Source organism: Oculina patagonica, chromosome 11 (genome assembly GCF_052425735.1).
Source record: "Oculina patagonica isolate OP01 chromosome 11, crgOcupat, whole genome shotgun sequence".
NCBI lineage: Eukaryota > Metazoa > Cnidaria > Anthozoa > Scleractinia > Oculinidae > Oculina > Oculina patagonica.
Window position 1 is genome coordinate 2,538,456 of NC_135768.1, and position 24,766 is coordinate 2,563,221.

At 40.1% G+C, this 24,766-nt stretch overlaps 2 protein-coding genes and 3 pseudogenes across 2 annotated transcripts in view; all 5 read left to right on the plus strand.

Moving 5' to 3' along the window:
• The window catches only part of LOC144631102 (protein phosphatase 1 regulatory subunit 21-like), a 30,619-nt gene extending 11,875 nt beyond the window's left edge, over positions 1-18,744 (plus strand). The window contains exons 16-30 of the mRNA XM_078489485.1: positions 209-345; positions 424-516; positions 1,005-1,066; positions 1,769-1,834; positions 2,860-2,949; positions 3,870-3,938; positions 4,399-4,491; positions 4,724-4,825; positions 5,263-5,340; positions 5,878-5,961; positions 6,095-6,127; positions 6,955-7,029; positions 7,242-7,283; positions 7,620-7,718; positions 17,603-18,744. Of these exons, the coding sequence (XP_078345611.1) occupies positions 209-345; positions 424-516; positions 1,005-1,066; positions 1,769-1,834; positions 2,860-2,949; positions 3,870-3,938; positions 4,399-4,491; positions 4,724-4,825; positions 5,263-5,340; positions 5,878-5,961; positions 6,095-6,127; positions 6,955-7,029; positions 7,242-7,283; positions 7,620-7,718; positions 17,603-17,752 (1,273 nt within the window). The 3' untranslated portion in view covers positions 17,753-18,744. The remainder of the gene's footprint in view (positions 1-208; positions 346-423; positions 517-1,004; positions 1,067-1,768; positions 1,835-2,859; positions 2,950-3,869; positions 3,939-4,398; positions 4,492-4,723; positions 4,826-5,262; positions 5,341-5,877; positions 5,962-6,094; positions 6,128-6,954; positions 7,030-7,241; positions 7,284-7,619; positions 7,719-17,602) is intronic.
• On the plus strand, positions 8,961-11,107 carry LOC144629797 (BTB/POZ domain-containing protein 6-B-like; annotated as a pseudogene).
• LOC144629796 (BTB/POZ domain-containing protein 6-B-like) lies at positions 11,768-13,748 on the plus strand (annotated as a pseudogene).
• Positions 14,548-17,331, plus strand: LOC144630177 (BTB/POZ domain-containing protein 2-like; annotated as a pseudogene).
• A 2,920-nt stretch (positions 18,745-21,664) lies between the features above and the next one.
• Positions 21,665-24,461, plus strand: LOC144631109 (uncharacterized). Its single transcript, XM_078489492.1, has 2 exons — positions 21,665-21,843; positions 21,962-24,461. The coding sequence occupies exons 1-2, from the start codon at positions 21,781-21,783 to the stop codon at positions 23,480-23,482; spliced, it is 1,584 nt and encodes a 527-aa protein (XP_078345618.1). The 5' UTR covers positions 21,665-21,780; the 3' UTR covers positions 23,483-24,461.
• Positions 24,462-24,766: the final 305 nt, after the last annotated feature.

Consider the following 24,766-nt stretch of genomic DNA (forward strand, 5'->3'; position numbering starts at 1 on the left):
GTGACGCCACATTTCAGTATTGGCGCGCTGCAGGTTAGACAAGTTACTTGTTCTGCCATGATTCTCCGCCATTTTGTTTTTCATGCCCGCACGCGCCCACCGTTTCCGTATTCAATGGTCTCCTGCGAATCTAACAAGCAACTTGGAGCAAGTCTAGCCTCAGTCCTGCAATTGAAGTTGAAGCTAACTTATTTTTTCTTGTTTCCAGTACAAGTGAGGAATGTAAAGCTTCAACCTGTTCCAACACCTTAGAAGCCTACAACAAAGCTCTACTGCACTCGCTTAGAAGGCTAATCACGATATTCAGTAAGGTTGATGCTCACATTGGAGTTCTGGCTTCTGCAAGTAAGTACCATAATACAGTACAATTTTCAAACTTTAAGGCACAGCCCACAATGACAAATTTTCTCTTTTGATTTCTAGGTTCAGGAGCTGGAGGAATTCTACCAACTAATTACAATGTGTCCTTTATGCTTCTTAATGCATCCTTGCAGGAACTCCATGAATGTGTCAAAGGTACTGAACAAGCTTCACAAATTTTATTTCCTTCATTTTGTGTTTCCTTGTTGTTCTCCGAACTTATCCTTATACATACAGCAGAAACCAAGGAGCTTGTTGTATAGTTAATACCCACGCCCTTTCCTCTCCTCTCCTTTCCTCAATCTTTCCTCAAAAAATTGTATGATGAGCTACTTCGCTCACTCATCCTCTTTATCCCTAGTAAGCATAAGGCATAAGCATAGTCAGAAGCCTGTCGACAATCTTGGTCTTTTGCCACTGCCTAGCTTTCTTTTTCTTTTTCCTTGGGGGTTTAAAAATCACACCATCCAGTGGGGGGGGGGGGGGGGGGGGGGGGGGGGGGGGAGGGGTATATAACCCACTGTAACTGAAGTTTACATGCACACTGACATTTATTTATCACATGAATTCACTTGAACGTATTTGATAATCACTGATCATTACTAGTTAGTTAGATTTAAATACTTGTTTGTTCTTCTATGCAGTGTTATCAACTCATTTCCAGTCCAAGGTTTCCCTTGAACACCAGCTGCCCACAGCCACACAGGTAAAAACAATCCAAACACAACCCTCGAAGTTTAGCCCATTTTAGTCGCCATGGCGACTAAAATTTTGGAGCTGGTCACTAAATTGGAACCAAAGTCGCCAGCCTGACGACTAAAATTGAGAAGAAGGATTGAAAGCGTAAGCTTAATTTTGATACTAAAATTTTTCATTGGCAGCCAAACTTGAGCAGTTGGTGGCCAAATGGCCACTAAGGAAAAAAATAAATATGGAGGGTTATTGAAAATGAGTGTGTGCTCAATTCTTCCCACTTTGGAGATGTGTGAGATTCAAGCTAAAAATTCTATACCAATGACACAGCTCTACAGAGATTCATGCAGATTGTTACTTGTGTGCCAACATTATCATAACCAAGCAACAACCAAACAGTGGCACTACAGGAATCATCTCTCAAAAGTCCATCACCCAGCTCTGGATAGATTTGAGCATGTAAATAGAAGATAAGAGCTATAGAACCTATAGTACCTTTTTCAGTGACTTGGGGTATTGCTACTACCCCTGGATGTGTTTCTAGCAACAGGCATTTTAATTAGACATTACATATCAGAAACTATTTGTATGTTCTGCAATGATTATTCAAAGCATAGCTGGGATATCTAGAATGAGTGGCCCTTGTAAGGAGACTTGTCAGTATCATATGGATGGCAATTAAATTCCTTTTTTGTCTTCAATTCCTTTATTGCAGACCTTGAAAAGTACAGATGAATGCATTGTCTCTTCTTTAGTTTCTCTGCTGACTGCAACAGCCAAGGTACTATTATTTTGATTTTATATATAAATTATAATTCCTTGGCATTATAGAATTTTTTCTATTTAAGGGCAACTATTGGACCTCAATAGGACCCTTCTAGTTGTCTTGCACTTTGTGAAACGGGCTACATGGTGAAACAAATTTTAAGGGTCCCAGGTCCTTCTCACATTTGGCATTCCTCCCTTACTTCATTCTCGTCCCCATAGCCCTTTCATTTCTTTTAGCCGGCTGGGCCTTGGCACGAGGAAACAAAGGGCTCTTGAGACACAGGATTTCCAGTCCTAGATTCTAGGACTTCCGGTCTTCATGTATGCAGTCACGACGTTTCAAAAGAATGTATGAGAGAGTTGTTACGTTTTCGACTTCCGTTTAGGAATTCTTTGTTCCAAACAGCCAATAAAAAAAATTCGAATTAATTCAAAAATCCTATGTCCCCAGAGCCCTCTGTTTTCTCGTGCCAAGCCGGCTAAGAGAAACGAAAAGGCTATGGGGACGAGAATGCCCTTACTTCTTTTTGCTTATCACTCAACAAACTAAGGGAAAAGAGGAACTGTTTGTTGTCTTACCCATTTTGTCCTTTATGCCTTGCTCACCCCCATGCTCCAGCTTTGAGTATTGACAATATGCGAGCCAGCGAGGCATGCGAGCCATGCGAGCCAGAAATCCCAAATCCCAATAAAAGGCTAACCGCAAGCTACCCAAACTAAGTAGAGGCTAACCAGAGTGCTATTTAGGCTAACCAATGTGTTATTTCGGCTAACCAGAATGGCTCGCATGACTCGCATGACTCGCGAGCCATGCAAGCCAGAAATCCCTAACCTAATATAAAGGCTAACCGCAAGCTACCTTAGCTACTGTAGGCTAACCTGAGTGCTATATTTTAGGCTAACCGGTGTGTTATTTAGGCTAACCGAAATGGCTCGCACATTGGCAATACCCTCCAACTTTTATATGTTGTACAGTCAGGTCTTATTGTTTCAGAGGATTAAATCAGTGAGCACTATTGTTTTTTATTCAACCATCAGATAGGAAGATTCATAAACAGCAATGTGGATTTCTTTTCAACTAAGTCTGGTGTTAGAACAAGAGGAATGACAACTGCAGCTGATGGGGAGGTGAATTTTGTGTTTTATTAATTATTGGTCCTTGTCGCCCTGTAGCTCCACTTCGGAGCCCACAAGACTGAATGATTGCTAACTTGCATGTGAATTTATTTTTATTTATCACTGAGAAGTTTATCATCCCAGAAGTATGAAAAAAAAGAGAATGACATACTTTTGAGGGATTGGGGCAAATTTACGCATTATGAGTTACGGTATTTCACATACTTCCAAATCTCGTAGGAAATGTGCATTTGAACATGCGGGAAATGTCTCCACTTAGTCTGGTTCGTATTTGGGTGTGTGTGACTTGGGAGGGAGAAATTGCCTGTGTGGATTTTAAATAGAATACTTTTCATCTCTTTTCTTTCTCTAAGTGTTCATAATTTAACAAGAAATAACAACCTGGTTATAACTGTCATAAGATGTATCCTTTGCAGCCATGCAGACACAGCAGTTAATAATAAACTCTCAACACAGTAAACCATTTAATTCATAAGGGCTTGAAATTGACTTGACGAGTAGATTAGACAAGTTAAAAAGGAGTTGAAAATCGAAGTTGAGTTGACAATCAAAGTTGAAGTTGAGGTTTAAAATGAAAAAAAAAATTAACAAAACCTGTGCAATATAGATCGACAAGAAGCAGAAACAAAAAGGCGAAAACAAAGTTACATTGTTCTGGCGCTGTGGCCGCGAAGAGCAAATCTGTAAAAACAGGACTAATCTGCAGAAATCTGTGCTTGTAAACTCGTAAACGGTGAACAGTAAAACACAAACTAACTGTGAACGTTGAAAATTTAAATATTAAACGTACAAAGAATGCTAATGAAAAATAACACCAAACTCACAAAGGAAATTCCCTATGGGACTAAATGACCAGATAAAGCGACCTTGTGATAGATTCAACACTGGTCATTCTTTTTTCCTTCTTTTAGCTGACATCTTCCCCAGCTGTGGTCGAGTTCAGGCATCATGCTGCTGATTACATTCAAAAGCTGATTAAGGTCAGTCACAAAAAGAAGAAATCACTCAGTGTAATGATTAACTGGCTATAAAGAAGTACTGAGTAGCGTATTTACTCGAATAAGCGTCGCGGCGCTTATTAAATTTTTCGCGTCTCAAGTGCGGCGCTCATTGGAGGGCCAAAAAGAATCTTATCTTTTACAGTTATTGAAAAGAGCGTCTTTTGATTGTCAGTATTTGTCTCTTGCTGAGACAGAAGTGGCGCTAGCTGTCCTGGCAAAGGTTGGCGGCCTTCGCAACATTTACAGAACTACGTATTGAATAGAAAAACTAAAGAGAGAGCGAAAAAACAATCACTCATAACTGCAAAACATCGCTTTTGATGCAAAGAAATGTTCAAGCTTGTCTTAGAGTTGCTTTGTAGTGCCGTTTTAATTTAAACGAAATTCTTCAACTGCCTCTTTCTGGTTTGTTGAGTAGGTTTTTTTTGTATTTTTTTAGCCGTGCCCGGAGTCAGTCCCTTACAAAGTAGCACTTTATAATCACAAAGTACTGGTCAGCTCCACAGAAAGCAAAGATTCCTTGGAGCAGCAGGTAAGACAGAGAAGCTGCCAATATAAGCAGCGAAATTCCCCTTACTGATTTCATACATTTGGGAGAATCAGGGCTTGGAAAAAAACTTGAATTCCAGCTTTTGGACAAGCAGTTCTCAAATTTTCCTTGCCCCATTATGATTAATTCAGCAAAAGACTTGCTAAGGCCCTTCCCATCTAGCAAGTGACCCTGAAAAGTAGCATACGACATATTGCTTTTTCTTTTAAAATAGATTGCTGTAACTCATGAGAGAGTTTCCAAACTCGAGCAGGCCAAGGAACATTGGATGTTGGAGTCTCAACTTTTACAAGTCAAATATGAAAAGGAAGTCAAGGTTTGTTTAGCATTATTGGATGGTTTTCAGTTCATGTTTTTCTCGAAGGCCAAAGATGCGTTGGACGAGACGAGCGTCATGAAGGGATTTCAGAAACAACTGTAGCGAAAGCTGTCTATGGCGTTATAAAGCTCTCACGGTTGTGGCCATTATACATTTGAGGGATGATTGTTGAAGGTGTCGTTGTGTTTCTCTTTTCCATACATTGGTTGGCTGTAAATGTTTTTGCGGGGCTTTCACTTATCTAACAATTTTCTCCCTCTTATATTTAACCTTGCGCACAAAGAAAAACACCTCTATTAGCATAAAGAAAACATTTATTTTCCATTTTGTGTCCAAGCATTTTTCTTTTCGAGTGGCTGAATTGTGAATAGGTAATTTATTACTGATTGATAAACATTTTTGTGGTTATTTTTTGATAAAATGTATTTCTTTAGAAAGTGCGAGCTTTGGAGGAAGAGCTAAACAGGCTCAAGGCATCTAAAGGTGCGCTTCTTATAGGAGATGGACTCTCGGTAAGGAAAAATTATGTTACACAGTTTATTTTAGAACTCTAGTTGTTTTCTGGTGAATGCAGTAATATTGATACCAAACTTATCACAGAGCCACGCAGTACGCCTGCTAATCGGGTAATAAACCAATCGTGACTCGAAGCAGCAACACGTGACCAGTTTCAAGGGCGGGAAAACGGGTAACTGGAGGTAAGCGGGGAATTTTTAGGTAGCAAGTTTGGAAAATGTGAAACTTAGGCAATCACAGAAACACACGTTACCGGAGGAAAAAGTAAAGCCTGCGACAATAGCAGGAAAACGTGTGCGGAGGAAAGCGCTGGAAACGTAAAATCGAGGCAGGCGCCGGAAAATGTGCGAGAAATGGGGGTGTACGGGGAAGGGGTGGAAAATTTAATTTTTTTTTTTTTTTAAAATTTTTTATTTTTTTTATTTTTTAAAAAAATAACCCAGTCAAACGCGGAAACCGCTCAATATTTTCAGTGACGTTTTACGTTTTACTTTGGCACTGTGTTGCGCTAACTTTTTATTCTGAATTTCCAGTCCATTTCAGACGAGACAAGTTCAACGTCTTCGCGATCTTCTGTGACGTCACACAGCTACGAGGCTCCTGTTCCGCCATCCGATGTAAGAACTAAACTTGTTTTTCTTGTATCTTGTATCTTGGTTCTTGCATTTGTTCTCAGGCCTTTTTCCTTTCGCGTTTTTGTCTCAAGTTCCTAATTATTGTGCTTACTTTTTATTCTTTATGTGAATTTAGCTTGGAGCAGTTTCGTCACTAAACCAAGATGAGGTAGGGTTTTCGATGTTTAATTTTCGCATTTTAGGCGTGAATTGTCGCTTTTGTAAATCCCCGTAAAGGTAGCCGTAAACGAAGAATTTACGATTCTTATCGCCCCATCAAAAATAGCGTGAGCTTGTTTGAAGTGTCAGAAAGTGTGTTGCTTTATCACGCAATGTTTAGCGTAAAACACTGACCGTTGCCATTGTGTTGTGTTCTTGGGCAGGACACTTTTCTCTCGAAGTGTCTCTCTCCAACCAGGAGAACAAATAGGTGCCGGCGAAGTAAGCTTTGGGGTAACCCTGCGAAGGTCTAGCATCCCATTCGGGGGGAGAATTATTACTCCTAGTCGTCAAATGCTACAAAAACTAGATTTAAGCGTCAGAACAGGATTAGAACAAACCTCAAGTGCCATACAAACTTGTCGCCATCTTTAGGATACTTTATACTCCCCAGTTCTCGGCGACTTTCGAAAAAAGAAGCGCAAAAGTTGTCATGTGATTGATTATTATTGACTATTGACTGACTGACGACCGACCGACCGCCGCCGCCGCCACTGACTGACTGACTGATTAATGAATTTTCTGTAAATAGTGTGTGATAGTGAAAAATATTTGTAAAAAGTGTGAAATATATAAAATCTAAATCTAAAATCTAAATCTGACTGACTGACTGGTTGTGTTCCTGATGACTGATTGACTGACTATGCCTGACTGACTGACTGACTGACTGACTGACTGACTGACTGACTGACTGACTGACTGACTGACTGACTGACTGACTGATTGATTGACTGATTGACTGACTGACTGATTGACTGAAGAAATATTTTTTTTCAGGGAGAGGAAGAAGTGACAAGAGAAACACTGATCAAAAATCATTTTACACAAAGAATAGCTGAACTTACATCACAGGTGAATAGCAGATAATAATCTTAGAAGGTTTTTTTCTTGTCGATGTATCAGCTACTCAGTTCTCTCGCAGCTATACCATCTTTGAAGACCGGCATTTAATCCCCTTCCCCTCATTTTCCCGATTTTTTTGAGGGGAAGAGGCGACGTACACAGGCTACATTTAATGCCCTTCAGTTGGCAAAAAGGTAACGGTTTCTTGTAACTTTTCGCAGGTTCAATTTACCGAGAGCAAGACAGTGTCTATTAATACGGAGGTAAGCAGCTCCTCTTTGTAGTTCTTTTTACACCCATTGTTTATGGTTCTTTCATAAAACGTTTAAGATGGTTTTGAATTTGGATTGGAAAAATTTTTTTTTTTTTTTTAAATTTCCGGAGAAAATATTTTTTAAGTAGTCACTGCAGACGATCGCAAACCTGGTGTGATATTTGCTGCGTCACGCAAGCAATGGAGACGACCATTGCCACTCTATATTTGGCTATTCTGTTACGCAATGACTAGCCAAAATCGATTTGGCGAAGTACGAATGGTCATCAAAATTTGACATAACAAAGCTTCTAACTTGATATCTTGATTTCTCAATCTGATTTAGTGTCGCGCTCTTAATCGACGAATGAAACAGTCCGAGAAGACAAAACAAGAATTGGCGAAAAATCTCAAGACAGCTACCTCCAAAGTCAGTCAACTGGAGGTGAGTTGGGAGATGGCAGAGTACATCTGATTTTTTGTCTGTCTGTGTGCAATTTGATTTATTGTGTGGGCTTGCGCGAGTTTTTATCCACACGTAAGAAAATAAAACGAAAGAAGTCAAGGGCGAAGATTTAGCAATTAATTGGACTTTCTTCCCCAAAACCCTGGGATGAGATTGTGTCGCCCCTGAATCCCCAATTTGATACCCACCTATATTTTAGGTACACCTCCCTGACTTATTAAAGGTGTATGTATGTTACACTGAAGTGTACCAAGCCGCAATTGCATATCAATCGAAGTTTAGTGAAGGAAACAGTAAACGACGTAAAGGAATGCCTGCAAATACGTTTCAGTTTTAGATGACTTGTTTATTTAAAAAATATATATATCATGCATTGCAGTCGTAAGACTGAATTGCGTACAATTTGTGAAAGTTACGATAAAAAATGGTTTAAATTTTTTTTAAATTAATTACAATCGTGTTAAAAAACGATCAAAAAACTATTTACATCGCATGGCTAACAATAAACTATTTCATAAAACGATCGGTGCGACAAACTGGAGTGTCAAAACGTCTCTATTTCTCAAACGCTGAGCGTGAGAACTGGCCATGGGCGGCAGCAGGTTAGCCAGCTTGTGATTCTCCTTGCTTGCAATATCGTTTTATAATTTTACGCATAATGCTTATGCTGCACGTAATACTGAACGTAAATTCTCTAGACTTCTAACTGAGCTATGAATCCGAATCTGAGAAGAAGGTTACAATTTAATAAAGCGGTTTTCACTTAAGGAAATTTGGTTTGTTTGGTTTTGTTTTTTTTTTTTTTTAGAGATACAAACTCTGGGCACAAACTCTGCGTGGAATTACTTATATGAAAGTTTCAATTCACGCGCGTACACGAGCACCCATCGTCGGACAGATCTTCTCACGTATTCAAACATCTGCAGGAGTCAGAGTCTTGCCGTGCCTCCTGCTCGGCAGATTATTTCAAAATTTTGGATTTTGCAGCCACAAGGTACCAAGTCAATTTGAATGAATCCATGTACATTGAATGGGAAAAGCCCGCGCGCCTAAAACTTACGTTCTGGTAAAAAAAAAAAATCCTTTTTTAAATTACGTTCTGGTCAGGTGCGCGCGCACTCTGTAGTTCCGTTAAAACTTTAAATCAAATGTATCGTATGTAATGTGACGTAAGGTAACGTTTGCATTTTAACTTGTACGCTACGTATTTCATGATCAGCACTTGCAATCACAAGCGTTACACTGACGATGACGGATGTAGCGTCCAAACATGTTCTGTATGTGGAATTTGAAAAAGGCGTTTTATTTTTGAAGATTTCCTCTTTCGTTTTCGAGGCTTGAAAACAAACACATCGATCGAAATATTTTCGTTTTGAATAAACGCGGACAGGAAGATCTAAAAACGATGGCTGTTATTGAAGAGAACTGGCAGACGAAACGATCAACTATCGCAGAGAGAACCACGCTTATGTTCAACAACGAGTTACTGAGCGATGTGAAATTTGTTGTTCCAGTGTCGACTGGCGAAAGTAAAAGTAAGAAGGTGATCCCAGCTCACAAGTTTGTGCTTGCAATACGCAGTCCTGTGTTCTTTGCCATGTTCTATGGTCAAATGGCGGAGACTGCAGACTCTATTGAACTGCCTGACTGTGATTACGAGAGTCTGTTGGAGTTTTTTCGCTATTTGTACAGCGACAAATTGAATTTGAGCGGAAGTAATGTGATACAAGTGTTGTACTTGGCGAACAAGTATATGGTTCCCTTTTTGGCTGACAAATGTACCGGATACCTGGGAGACAATTTGAAAGCATCAAACGTGTTTTGTATTTTGCCGCACGCTCAGAAATTTCAAGATAAAGATTTGGAAGATCGATGCTGGGAAGTGGTTGAGGAGCAGACGAAAGAAGCTGTGACGTCAGATGAATTTGTTACAGTTGAGCGATCACTAGTCGAGTCTGTTGTGAAGAGAGACAAGTTGAACGTAAAGGAAGTGGACCTATTCAAAGCTGTTGATCGCTGGGCCACAAGAGAAAGTAAAAAGCAAGGGATAACTCCAGACGGCGGTGCGAAAAGACGAGTTCTGGGAGAAGAGATCGTGAAAACGATAAGGTTTCCATTGATGTCGGAGAAAGAGTTTGCCTTAGTTGTAATCGATTCTAATATTCTTACCCCAAAAGAGGTCGGTGATATGATGAAACACTACAATGAGGTATTAACATCTCCTTTATCATTCATACAAGCCCCAAGGATTGCATCTTTTTATCAATGCCATAGATTTGCAACATTTCTTCCGCCAGATGATTTTTATTGGCGTTACTTTGGTACGGCTGATTGTATTAATTTCACCGTCAACAAGCCTATCAAGCTGCGTGGAGTTCAGCATTTTGGTTCAGAAGGTGGCGAGTACAGGGTTTCCACTGAAGTTAAAGATACCACAGATGGCTCTTGTCTTTTACAGCAATAAAGATCCTACAATTCTAAGAAGGACGAGACTTATGGCTATTTTGGCTTCGATGTACTATTTGATAGTCCAGTTTATTTAGAGAAAAATAAAGAGTACAAGTTATCGTCACTTATCAAGGGTCCTAATTCGTGGTATGGATTAAAAGGACAAAAATCTGTTGAGTCTGAAGGAGTTAGATTCGTCTTTCGTTTCCTGGGTATCTCAAACGGAACCGATGAGGAACAAGGCCAGTTTCCTACTTTCTTTTTCATTTAAAATCCTGCTTCTGTGCAGCCTCAGTGTGCTGAATTTTCATCGGCATCATGGAACATCACTGACTCTGTCGGAGGTGAAATAATCAGAAGTTTATAGCTATACGCTTCCGAAACTTGAAAAGACAAGACTCATGCTTATTATGGCTTTGATGTATTATTAAGTCGCCTAGTTTGTTGGCAGGAAATTTAGGTGTTAGTTTGTTAAGTTAGTGTCGCTTATCAAAGGTCCTCTGTTATTGTGCGGAACAGCAAGGCAAGCTTTTGCTGAGTGCAAAGAGTTTGAATTCTAGCTCTAATGGAACTTCTCAGACACCAAGTTTCCTGCCTTTGTTTTCAGCCATTTCAGTTCTTGTAAATAAATTACATTTTCCTTGTTCTTAAAAAGTTGTTTAGTCTTTTGCACAGTCAAAACTGGTCAAGTGTTCTTCCCAGTGGTTAATATTTAAAATGGGATTTAGCTTTTCAATAATTGAAACGTAAATGGTTTAAACATACATTTTGAAACATAGGCTTTGTCACCAAGCTTGTCAAGTATAGCTGCTAGTAGGTTCTGTAAAACTTGGAATACAATAAATGGTATTTAAAAGTTTACTTGTACCCTTATTGGACAAAGGGTTCCACAACCACTTTCTTCGCAGCCCTTTAAATGAGCGCCGCATGGCACTCGAACAACAACGCGGCGCTTATTCGAAACACGAATAAATTCAACTCTTCGACATTGAGTCATGAAATCTACTCTTATCAATCTTACTTTCCCCTTTCAACCTGAGCACTCTAATTCTTATTCTTTTTGACAAAGGAAAATGGATATAACATCTATACTCTGCGCGGAATTACTTATATGATATCACAAAAATTTGTGTTTCTTTCTACCTTTGCCATAGAAGTAAAACTGTCGCAGCACTCGAAAGCTTTGGCCGATTTGCCAACTCCTCTTACAGTTCTTGTTGGCGTCTTGTTTGCTAAGCAATTTATTGAGGAACAGGGTGCTATGCAGAGCAGGGTTTGGCTCCAATTTGTAGGGTTTTTCTTTTTTTTTTCTCATAGTTTTTATCGTCTAGTTTACCTGCGCGAATTTGAGCGAGTTTCGTTTATTCATTCCCTTTTTTCACGTTCCCGTAAATTGATAGTATACCTTTTTTCCCACTCAATTTTTTTTCATAACCATTTTCTTTAATTTCTCTTGGGACGATTGTAAATCTCAAGAGCAATTGATAAAAAAGCTTACGCAAAAAACTTTATTTAAAGGGGTTCCAAATTTTGAGGTTATTGCGTGACATGTTGGGACACTGGCAGTATTCAGCGGTATCATTTCCTCTTTCGTTGTCGAGACGAGAACAACCACATCGGTCGAAACATTTTTGTATCGAATAAAATCTGTGAACCCGACAAGAACATCGAATAACGATGGCAGTTATTGAAGAGAACTGGCAGACGAAACGATCGACAATCGCGGAGAGAACCACGTTTATTTTCAACAACGAGTTATTGAGCGATGTGAAATTTGTTGTTCCAGTGTCGACTGGCGAAAGTGAAAGCAAGAAGGTGATTCCAGCTCACAAGTTTGTGCTTGCCATCAGCAGTCCTGTGTTCCTTGCCATGTTCTATGGTCAAACGGCGGAAACTAAAGACTCTATTGAACTGCCTGACTGTGAGTACGAGAGTCTGTTGGAGTTTTTTCGCTATTTGTACAGCGACGAATTGAATTTAAGCGGAAGTAATGTGATGCAAATACTGTACTTGGCGAACAAGTATATGGTGCCTTCTCTGGCTGACAAATGTACTAAATATCTGCGAGACAATTTGAAAGCATCGAACGTGTATTGCATTTTGCCGCACGCTCAGAAATTTGAAGACAAAGATTTGGAAGATCGATGCTGGGAAGTGATTGAGAAGCAGACGGAAGAAGCTGTGACGTCAGATGAATTTGTTACAGTTGAGCGATCACTAGTCGAGTCTGTTGTGAAGAGTGACCGGTTGAACGTGAAGGAAGTGGAACTGTTCAAAGCTGTTGATCGCTGGGCCACAAGAGAAAGTGAAAAGCAAGGGATGACTCCTGACGGAGATGTGAAGAGAAGAATTCTGGGAGAAAAGATCGTGAAAGCGATAAGGTTTCCATTGATATCGGAGAAAGAGTTTGCCTCAGTTGTGATCGATTCTAATTTATTCTTACCCCAAAAGAGGTCGGTGATATGATGAAACACTACAATGATGTATTAACATCTCCTTTATCATTCACACAAGCCCCAAGGATCGAGACTGTCGATCGATGCCATAGATTTGCAACATTTCATCCGCCAGATTATTATTTTTGGAATTACTCTGGTACGGCTGATTGTATTAATTTCACCGTCAACAAGCCTGTCAAGCTGCATGGAGTTCAGCATTTTGGTTCAGAAGGTGTGGAGTACACGGTTTCCACTGAAGTTAAAGATACCACAGATGGCTCTTGTCTTGTACAGCAATCAAGATCCTACAATTCTAAAAAGGACGAGACTTATGGCTTTTTTGGCTTTGATGTACTATTTGATAGTCCAGTTTATTTGGAGGAAAATAAAGAGTACAAGTTATCGTCACTTATCAAGGACCCTAAATCGTGGTATGGAGAAGAAGGAAAAAAATCTGTTGAGTCTGAAGGAGTACGGTTCGTCTTTCGTCGCGTGGCCGGTCTCTCTAATAACACCACTGAAAAACAAGACCAGGTTCCCACTTTCTTTTTCAGGTAAAATCCTGCTTCTGTGTTGCTTGCGTGTGCAGACAGATTTTCTTGCCATTTGAAACATCACTGAGGTGAAACAAGAGCCTTTAGCTACACACTTCACAAAAGAACAAGACTAATGCACATTATGGCTTTCATGCATTATTTAGTCGCCTGTAGTTTGTTGTTAAGAATTAAGGTGTTAGTTTCTTAAGTTAGTATTCCTTATCAGAGGTCCTCTGTTATTGTAAGAAACAGAAAGGGAGCTTTTGTTGAGTGCGATAAGTGGTTGAATTCTAGCTGTAATGGAACTCCTCTCAGACCCCTAGTTTCCAGCCGTTGTTTTCAGCCATTTCAGTTCTTGTAAATAAGTGAATTTTTTCTTGTTCTTAAAAAGTTGTTTATTCTTTTGCACGGCCAAAACTGGTCAAGTGTTCTTCCCAGTAGTGAATATTCAAAAAGAGATTTTGCTTTTCAATAATTGAAACGTAAATGGGTTAAACATACCTTTTGTAACAAAGGCTTTGTCGCCAAGCTTGTCAAGTAGCAGCTAATAGGTTTAGTAAAACTCTAAATAAAATAAATGTATTAAAAAATTTTCTTTATTCGCTTTTTTCACGATCCCATAATACATCTTGTTTTTTTAAATAACCCCCAAAAGCAAAGCATTGTTTTCAATTCTCTGGGGACGATTGCACGTCACTGTAAATCCCAAGAGAAATTGAAAACAATGCTATGCAAAAATTTTGGGGGGTAAACAAGATGTATTATGGGAACGGTGAAAACAGCGAATTCTCATTGGACAAAGGGTTCCAGAACCTCTACCCTCGCAGCCCTTTAAATGAGCAGCGCAGCATCGCATTCCTGAACAACAACGCGGCGCTTATTAGAAACACGAATAAAAAACTCTTCGACATTGAGTCATGAAATCTGCTCTTATCAATCTTAGTTTCCCCCTTCAACCTGAGCACTCTAACTCTGATTCTTTTGGTAAAGGGAAAGGGATTTAACACGTATACTCTGCGCGGAATTACTTATATGATATCAGAAAATGTTGTGTTTCTCTCTACCTTTGCCTTAGAAGTAAAACTATTGCAACACTCGAAAGCTTTGGCTGATTTGCCGGCCAACTCCTCTTACAGTTCTTGTTGGCGTCTTGTTTGCTTAGCAATTTCATTGAGGAACAGGGTGCTATCCTGAGCAGTGTTTGTCCTTTTTTGTAGTGTTTATCTTTCTTTTTTTTCACAGTTTTTATCCCTCTAAATTACCTGCCCGAATTTGAGAGAATTTGTTTTATTCCCTTTTTTTTTTTTATTATTATTATGAGGTAGTTGTGTGACACATTGGGAGACTGCAGTCACATATATTCAGCGGGTATCATTTCCTCTTTCGTTTTCGAAACTAGAGAACAACTTCATCGATCGAAACATTTTTGTATCGAATAAAATCTGTGAAGACGACAAGAAGATCGAATAACGATGGCTGTTATTGAAGAGAACTGGCAGATGAAACGGTCGACAATCGCAGAGAGAACCACGTTTATTTTCAACAACGAGTTATTGAGCGATGTGAAATTTGTTGTTCCGGTGTCGACTGGCGAAAGTGAAAGTAAGAAGGTGATCCCTGCTCACAAGTTTGTGCTTGCTATCAGCAGTCCTGTGTTCCTTGCCATGTTCTATGGTCAGTTGGCGGAGACTAAAGACTCTATTGAACTGCCTGACTGTGAGTATGAGAGTCTGTTGGAGTTTTTTCGCTATTTGTACAGCGACAAAGTGGAATTGAGCGGAAGCAATGTGATGCAAGTGCTGTACTTGGCGAACAAGTATATGGTGGCTTCTCTGGCTGACAAATGTACCGAATATCTGCGAGACAATTTGAAAGCATCAAACGTGTTTTGTATTTTGCTGCACGCTCAGAAATTTTATGATAAAGATTTGGAAGATATATGCTGGAAAGTGATTGAGGAGCAGACAAAAGAAGCTGTGACGTCAGATGAGTTTGTTACACTTGAGCGATCCCTTGTCGAGTCTGTTGTGAAGAGAGACAAGATTGAACGTGAAGGAAGTGGAACTGTTTAAAGCTGTTGATCGCTGGACCACAAGAGAAAGTGAAAAGCAAGGGATGACTCCTGATGGAGATGCTAAGAGACGAATTCTGGGAGAAGAGATCGTGAAAGCGATAAGGTTTCCATTGATGTCGGAGAAAGAGTTTGCCTTGGTTGTAATTGATTCTAATATTCTTACCCCAAAAGAGGTTGGTGACATGATGAAACACTACAATGATGTATTAACATCCCCTTTATCATTTACACAAGCCCCAAGGATTTCGTCGTTCTATCAGTGCCATAGATTTGCAAATTTTTATGCGACCAGATATACATTGGAGTTACTCTGGTACAGCTGACTGTATTTATTTCACCGTCAACAAGCCTATCAAGCTGCGTGGAGTTCAGCATTTTGGTTCTGAAGGTGGCGAGTACACGGTTTCCACTGAAGTTAAAGATGCCACAGATGGCTCTTGTCTCGTACAGCAATCAGGATCCTACACTTCTAAAAAGGACGAGACTTACGACTATTATGGCTTTGATGTACTATTTGATAGTCCAGTTTATTTGGTGGAAAATGAAGTGTACAAGTTATCGTCACTTATCAAGGGCCCTAATTCGTGGTATGGATTAAAAGGAGAAAAATCTGTTGAGTCTGCAGAAGTACGGTTTGTCTTTCGTCGCATGGGATCCTCTAACAACACCACTGAAAATCAAGGCCAGTTTCCCACTTTCTTTTTCAGTTAAAGTCCTGTTTCTGTGCTGCTTGAATGTGCAGACAGATTTTCATTAGCACCATGAAGCATCACTGGGGTGGAACAATCAGGAGCCTTGAGCTACACATTTTAGAAAATGGACAAGACTATTGCATTTTATGACTTTGATGTATTATTTAGTCGCCTGTAATTTGTTGGCAGGAAATGAAGGTGTTGTTAGTTAAGTTAGTGTTGCTTATCAAAGGTCCTCTGTTATTGTATTAGTACGGAAAATAAGGGCGAGCTTTTGTTGAGTGCGAAGAGTTTGAATTTTAGCTCAAATGGAACCTCTATAACAGACACCCAGTGTCCTACTTTTGATTTCAGCCATTTCAGTTCCTGAAAAGTTAGTTGTTTTTTCCTTGTTGTTAAAAAGTTGTTCCTTTAATAACACGGTCAAAACTGGTCAAATGTTCTTCCCAGTGATGAATAGTCAAAATGAGACTTAACTTTTCCATTATGAAAAAGTTGTTGGCAATATACCCAGGGGATACTCCCTTTAGGCTACTAGATGGGGAGTCTTTGCCCAAAAATGGGTACCGTTCAGGCTGTTTATATGAAGAGATCTCCAAGTTGGAGTATGCAAATGGATAGGAAAACTATCATTTAGGTATTTAAAGGGGCTTTTCAAAATGTCCATAAGATTTAGGTATTTTAAGGGGTATTTCAAGTGAAAAGATAAGAAAAAAAATGCTGTATCCCCTCTGTAGGTATGTGAAAGGGGTACCATTTTCTATGGACCTCAGGGTGAAGCCCCCCTGTATAAAATTTTTTTGAGTCCCCCCACCCAGGTAACATGTACCTTTTGTAATAATAATGACAGTAAAAACGATTGTAACATAGGCTTCATCACTAAACTTGTCAAGTAGCGGCTAGTAGGTTTTGTAAAACTTTAAATAAAATAAATTGTATGTAAAAGTTCACTTGTACGTTGGATTAATACCCTTATTGGACAAAGAGTTCCACAGCCACTTCCTGCAAATTTTAAGGGATGACGTCGTGAAATTTTTGGTTCGACTGTGGACCGAGGATTTTGGGTCATGTGGATTACTCCGTGAAATGAACCGGAAAGGGCTGGGAACTAACCTCACCCTTTGAATTAGCTCTGCACACTACTCCTGAAAAACAATGGGTTGCTTATTCGATACACTTAAACCCTAGAATAGCGTTTGCTCTAAGAGGCTACGCCTCGATGCGGCTCCTTGAATAATATTGAGAAAGAAACCGAACGTTTACTCAAGGAAGAGGAATTATGGCCACTGGGAAAGAAACGTTGGGGTTTTTGATTCATTCCGGGTTCATTCACGATCAACTTGTTTTTAAATTTAAGCTCATACATGTACGCCTCGCGGACCTATTTTTAAACACGTCACACTTGTGTGGCAGTTGGGTGGGTTTGTGTAGTTTCCCGCCTCTCGAACTCGGGTGTTTTTTTTTTTTAACATGTCTCCCGCGTTTTGTTCGGTTGTGTATTTTCCCGCCTTGCGGACTCGGGTGTTAACAGTTTCCTCGTGTTTTGTGTGGTTTGTGTATTTTCCCGCCTCGCGGATGCGGGTGCGGGCGCGAGTGTTAACAATTTTTCCGCGTTTTGTGTGTATTTTCCCGCCTCTCAAACGCGGCTGTTAACATTTTCCCCGCTCTTTTGCAGGACGAGGTGGAGACGATTAAGCGAAGCTACGAAACGCAGTTGTCAATGATGAGCGACCATTTGTGCGGAATGAACGAGAAACTAACTTCACAACAAGACGAGATTGAGGCGCTGAAGAGTGGCAAGCTTAAGAAAGGAAAACAGCGGTGACGAAAACAAAATTTAATAACAAATAAAGACAATTATATTATGAAAAAGATAAACAAAATGTTCCTATTGATAATAACATAACAGAAAGAACGATGAAAGTACTTCATGTAAATCGTAGTATTAAATTTAAACGTTCTCTTTTTGATACTTTTTATTGGGTTTACTCTCCTGGTTTACTTCAAGTCGCTGTAGACCTTTTCCGTAAAAGATAAATGCTTTTCATACGAGATAACGTCAGAACACACGAGGGTGGTTGCCGACCAAAAGACTAAAAGAGCGATTTTCAAATGACTCTCGTTAGTTGTCACAAGTTACTTTTTTGTTGTTGTTGTTTTCTTTTTCTGTCGAGCGAATGATTGGTTCAAGAAACACGTGAAGCATGCGGTGTGCGCTAGCCAATCAGAGCGGAGAAGTTGCTTTCCTGGAGCCAATCAGAGATCGTCAAATTAGTCGCGCGTCGACACTTTTCCCGCGCTTACCACCGGTGACATTTGGCTTCGAGTTCCGATAGTCATTGAGAAACCGCTCTGTTTATAACTAGAAGTTAATAAGTTAGCGGGCTTTAGGACCTTAAGCTTTTACTCTGGCGAATGGCTTACATTCATCTGTGAATCCTGTAGACGCTAGACGTACGATTTAGTCTCCAGTTGAAAGATTTCTCTCGATCCCGCTAATTTCCTCTCCTTTGCAGCAGTAAAAGTTTGGATCGTCACACAACGCTCTTGAAGAGAATTAACGCAACGCTTCTGGAGACAACCGTTGCGTGACGAGCCAAATAAGGGCTGAAAGGGAGACTGAGCTAATCAACTGTTAGAATTTTTGTTGCAAAAACAATTTTCACAATTAAAATTTTACCATTTAAAGCACGCGAATTGAGAACTTAAAACCTTCTTTAGTTACTATTGAAGTCGATATTTTCGAAAATGGAGCATTTCTTGGGGCTATCAAAGCGTTTTATTCCATTCAGTTTTATTAAATAGTAGACGTATAACAATTTATTTTTTGTAGCGTAATTTTACTGACGCGCAATAAACTTAACAATTTTCAGCCAACGAAACTACAAATGTGTCTGTATTTTTTAGCTTGCGTAGGTTTTACCACTTCAGTTTAGATGGGTACCCAGTAGGCCGCCTCGCCACTTCTGGTGTTGACAATTTAGTGTGAATAAAAACCATAACCGGCAATGTTGACTTGAGCGCTTTCCATTATTGTGTGATTGTGTGAAAACTGGCAAATTAGCCTAAGTAGTTTTTAGCGCGTATTTGGGAAACGCGAAAGGCGCGAGACGACCACGCGTGGCCATTATGCTCTCGCCTTTCGCGTTTTCCAAATACGCGCGCAAAACTACAGAGGCGCCTGCTACGCGCAGGCTACCGGCAAATGGAAGAGTACAACTTTTTAACAAACAATAGTACGGGACAAGTGTGTACCACTGCTCCTAGTCCAGTGTAGCCCCCACGCAGTCGTTCTTAGGGGCGATCGCGTACACTCGTGAAACAAGATCGCCCCAAGAACGACTGCGTGGGAGGCTAGTCCAGTGCGACCTAAGCACAAGAAGCAAAATGTTTGCCCAGGGCGGAATTCCTGTGTCTCCTTTTGTGAAGACCTTGACACCTGTGCTTCACAGGTTTCCCTCTCCTGGGAAGACACTCATCTAGGATTTCAAACAAACAAATATACCACTACGATTTCTCGTTACGGTCCTTTACCGTAGTTTTAGCAATGTAAATCCTGTAATCAGTAGTCTAAATCGAAAAAGCTATACTAGAACGTTAAAAACGCGTTTCCCGTGAGACCATTCCTTCAAGTGCAGAACATGCGCGCACTAAAGGCTGGTTTCACTAGCAAGGGAGTCATAGTCGGAGACGTGTGTTTTAAAGAGCGCTTACGACCAAATGAAAATCGAAGTCGTAAAGCACGGAGTCATAAACGGTGGTTCGGCGGAGTCGTAACAATCAGAAGGTTTTCATTTTCTTCCGGTTCCGCTTTCGACTTCGTCGCTTATGATAAGTGAAGACTATATTGTCGGAGTCGCAAGCACAAACGGAAGGACAAACCAATCAGAATGCTAGTTTTCACGCCCTCCGAGTACCTCCTTTCTGCTTGTGTGTCTCCGACAATTTAGTTTTAACTGGTATAAGCGAGCTCATAAGTAAAATCGGAAACTCTGCTTACGACTCCGTCGGCTTGATTGACTTAATTGCGAAGTTTCAACTCCAACTCCGTCGCACCGTCCCAGCTCCCCGCGCAAGCGAATATCACGTGAGAGTAGGGGGTGGGGGAGCGGAGAACTGAGCTAAATCAGGGAACAAAATTATCTCGGTTGTCACCCGCCGTGAAATCATTATTAAACCTACTTCCTTCTACGACACAGGAAGGACGTTTGAACAACTAATGTACCCACGCTTAAAAATCTGAAATTTCCTCGCTTTACTTTAGAGGTTTATTGTCAGTTTTCTTTAAAGGGGCTATGTACGGAAATTTCGCAGTTTTTTGGTCTAAACTGTTCTGAAATAAATGGAAGGCAAATTTACCCTTGAAAAACAGTCTTTGAACATTTAACAGAAGATATAACCTTTATTTGGGGATAGAAATCAAACTTCGGCTATAAATATCGATTTTTTTCAAATTGCAATCCATTTCCATCCGAGCCTTCCGTAGCCAAACGCGCTTTAAATAGCAATTGTTAAAAAAAAAAAGGACTACTATTTTTAAGATTTCCTTCGACACAAATATAAATTTGGGCTGTTCAAAAATCTGTTAAAATCCGTAGCATAGTCCCTTTAATCCAAGTTTGACTCCGTAACGAATAAATAAACAATGTTAAAAGCAATTTGAAATGCAAGATTGAGGTCGTCAGCCGGCTACGGAAATGGACTACGACAGATTTTTAAATGGCCAAATAATTTTTTCCACGAGCAGAACTTAAGGCCCCTAGCACTCAGTCAAAAGGAAGCGCTATTGCTCCTAACTGGAAGGCATTTGTAAGACTTGCATTTAAACTACTTTTTTTCCAAAATAAACATCTTCCTTTAAAAATACACTTAGCATACATTTTCAAATGTTTAGTGATCGCACAGTTAATCGCTAAGATTAGCATAGAATTACGCATATCAGGCCAAAATAAACGAAAAGCCGAGAACTGACCCCCATGATCTGGTTTTAGATGGAGTGAATAACTAAATACCTTCGACCTTGAACTCAGCCAGGTTAAATCAGTCATTTTAAACGATTTTTCAGGCGTTTTCAGACCAGTTTAAATCTGCGGAAACATTGCGATTTGCGAAGTATCCGAAATTTCTTGAAAAATCTGCTGTGAAAATCTCAATTTGTGGTATTTTTATACACAATTATTGAATTTATTTTTTCTTCAGCGGCGTCAAAATGGAGGTATCGGTAAGATCAGTAACATAGATAAAGTAAGCCGCTTTCTAAACACGATTAAAGCATCTAAAATAATTAAAATAATTGAGAGATTTTTAAATTAAGGGCTGATTACATGAGCGGGTGGCGGTTGGGGTGTTTGTTTTAAATTTCAACCCACCCCACCGGCCCCCCGCCTAAAGCAGAAAACTCCGTTTAAGGTAAGGGTGGGGTCTTCCAACGGAACTCTAGCGGCAAAGGAAGCGAATTCCATATAAATAAAATCACTTACCGTTTATATAGATTGTTTTAACGAGAATTAAATCACCCACGCTTAAAACAAATTGTAAAACAAAGATTAAACACGGTGTTTACTCGAGAAGTCAATTTTAGGATTCTCGCTTGAAAATGCCTCGTTACGAAGCGGCCACTTTTGACAGCTGAAGCACATGGTTTCCATTTACAATTGCATTCAAAACTGTCAGTCAAATTGAGCAAGGCGCTCACTGATTGGTCAATATCCAGAAACCATTTGAGTGCTTCTGTAAGCAGCTGTCTTCTCGAACTAGCGTTGTCATAAAAAGAGGGCTCGCGGATGTAGAAACACTGTTTTCGCGGACACAAAAAGCGCTTTGTAAAAGCAATCAGCGAACAATTTCTGCGTAATGACCGCCATGACGTTACATCGAGGACAAATGGAGTATATTCAACCACCGCAGAACTCTCAGGTAAAGTGAAGTATGCCTTTTGTGTCGCATTGTAATTTGGAACACCGTGCATGTACTCATCTTCTCAAACTCACACCCCCTTTCTTGTGCCCGCCCACCAAACGCTTTTAATCGACAGGAAATCCAACCCTCTCCTCTGGCTCTGCTAGCAGCGACTTGTAGCAAGATAGGACAAGGGTTTGAAGCACCACAAGGCATTTTGCAAGCGCCTATAAACCAACTCACAACACACCAAGAGTTCGCGACCTCGTGGGCTTCCGAACAAGGTGCTTCGTCGCACGCGAACGATGATGTGTTCCATTCAAACACGACGAACGTTCTCCAGGCTCAAAGTCACCCCAACGCGGGTTTATATACCTCCATAAGCCAGGTGGAACCTAGCCAGATGTATTATGCAGCCGTAACAACAACTCCCGGCGGACAAAACGTGGGCACACTTTCGCAACAACAATCGCTCGCGACGAGCAGCGAAGCTAGTGTTAATCTCGCGTATGCTCCCGAATACGTAGAAAGTGCTTGGACGGCTATAAAATCCGACTCGGGAGATTCAAGCGCAGGAATCGGAGGGCAGTGGTGGCAGGGAAAGCCTTTATCGTGGGCGAAAAACACGAGTAGCCCTTCGCATCAGTTTGTAGTCTCATCACCCACAACGGTTGGAAATAACGACACAGGTATGCCGATGTTACAACAACAACAGCAAGAAACGACGATGGAAAGTCCAGCTCAAAATCCTGCCTATGTTCAAGTAACAAGGACGCCACAAGGGCAGATAATTTTAACGCAAGAAAGTTCAGAACCGAATAAGTGGCTATCTACCGGAACGTTAAACGTAATCGCGGCGCCATCAAACGCCGCAAACGGAAGCGCAGCTATTCAGGTCCAAGTACAGCCTGAAAGCTCACAAGAAACGCAAAATGTCAATATGACTGATGTGAATGTGGTAAGCCCTACGAGTAATCGGCGACTTCGCCGCGTTGCTTGCACTTGTCCTAATTGTAGAGAAGGCGAAGGAAGGACCGCTGATGGCCGAAAGCAACATATTTGTCATATTCCCGGCTGCGGTAAGGTTTACGGGAAGACATCGCATTTGCGAGCGCATCTTCGCTGGCATACAGGCGAAAGGCCGTTTGTGTGTAACTGGTTGTTTTGCGGGAAAAGATTTACTCGTTCTGATGAACTGCAGCGGCATCGCAGAACTCATACGGGCGAAAAGCGATTTTCGTGCACAGAATGCGGGAAGCGTTTTATGAGAAGCGATCATTTATCGAAACATGTGAAGACACATTCGAACGGAAAGACTGTCAAAAGCAACCCATCTCAGGGCGCGGAACCCATTGCAATTCGCCCGATTCCGCGGCAAGAGCTACAAGAACTGCCAGCTATAGAACCGCGGCCGGAAGAAATAAAAAATAGCGAAAGCGACGGATCTGCGATGGTTGGAGTAGAACTCCCCGGTGTTGCGGTTGCTGTTGAACAGAATCAATTGTCTGAAAATGAATATTTTACTGGCGATGCCACGGAACATTACTTAAGTGATATGAGCGTTGCACACGAGTTTGTTGCGGTCCGAATGGATGGTACACAAGGAACAGCTATTTTAGTTGCTCAAAATATTAACATGGCCCCACAAGGTGTTTAGTGGTGAACGGAGGAAGTAAACAAATCCTCTTATGTATATTCTGCTCTAAAAATACGTCGACGTTAATATTCGAGAGACAACAGTTCTTTCACTGTTGATCATTTGTATCTAAATTTGAGTGTATGTGTTGGTAGACATTTAATTGGTTTCAAGAAAAGTACATGGGAGGTTCTTGCTTTTCAATGGGTTTGAAATAAAGCAGTATTTTAGGGTTACTAATGTTCGAGCGATATGTTAATCACCTTGGATCACGGCCAACTGATGTTGTATACACATTTATTCAAATAATTTGTAAATGTATATGGCGCAAGCAAAACAATCTTTTGTGATATTATGCAGATGTGTTAGACTTCATACGCAAATTGTTAACCCATTAAAGGCTGAAATTTTTACTTTTTAAATTATTTTATTTTCACCAAGGTTATAAAATTTGTAACTATATTTACAATATTGAATCACTAAGACAAAGAAATGGAGGCAAAGTCAATTTTTTTCTTTTTATATTTGCATGCATATCTTTTAGTTGAGGACTTTTAAGTCATCTTTAAATTATTTATTTCATCATCAAATTCTGTTTTCACATGAAATTGAAAATAATTTAAATATCACTTTTCAAAAAGGTTCACCTCACAAATTTAGAAAAAAAATTCTTGGATGACAGCAATGCTACCAAGAGTGATAAATAAGGTTATTGTCAAAACTGTACATACAAAAAAACATGGAAAATGAATAGTCATTTAGGATCAAATCCTGTTTTACATAAGAATTGGAGAAAACTGTTAAATTTGGCCATATTTTTTTTTGTGGGGGGGGGGGGGGGGGTTAACCTGTTTGCTTATCATGATCTTGAATAATTATTATATACTTGCATATATCTTTCTTGAGACTGTGAATTTGTAAAAAAAACATGGTTTCTATACATTGTACAAGCTATTTTTATTAAACTTGTCAAGGAATTCATTAAATGCTTTCTATGTTTTGTTAGTTTTCTTTTTTTCAAACCTGCTGCTGTCTCAAATAACTGGTAGATCATAGCCTCTTTCACACCCTTTATTGAGTTTTTTATGCTGCACTTCTCTCACTTAAAGGGGCTAGGTCACGGTATTTATAGGTAACTCTGTTAATTTTCATTTATAATTAAGGCTGAAAACTGCAAACTGGCAGAGGAAAAGTCATCTATTGGCAAAAACACAGCCACATAGCAAACAATGATGATTTTTGAGCATTGTAAATGACGCTTTCATACAAATTGAGATAAACTGCCCAACGTTTTTCAAGTTAACC

Coding starts and splice junctions, on each gene's coding strand:
- LOC144631109 (XM_078489492.1), top strand. CDS start 21,781: ATGACCGCCATGACGTTACATCGAGGACAAATGGAGTATATTCAACCA. Junction 21,844..21,961: donor AACCACCGCAGAACTCTCAG/GTAAAGTGAAGT, acceptor TTTAATCGACAG/GAAATCCAACCCTCTCCTCT.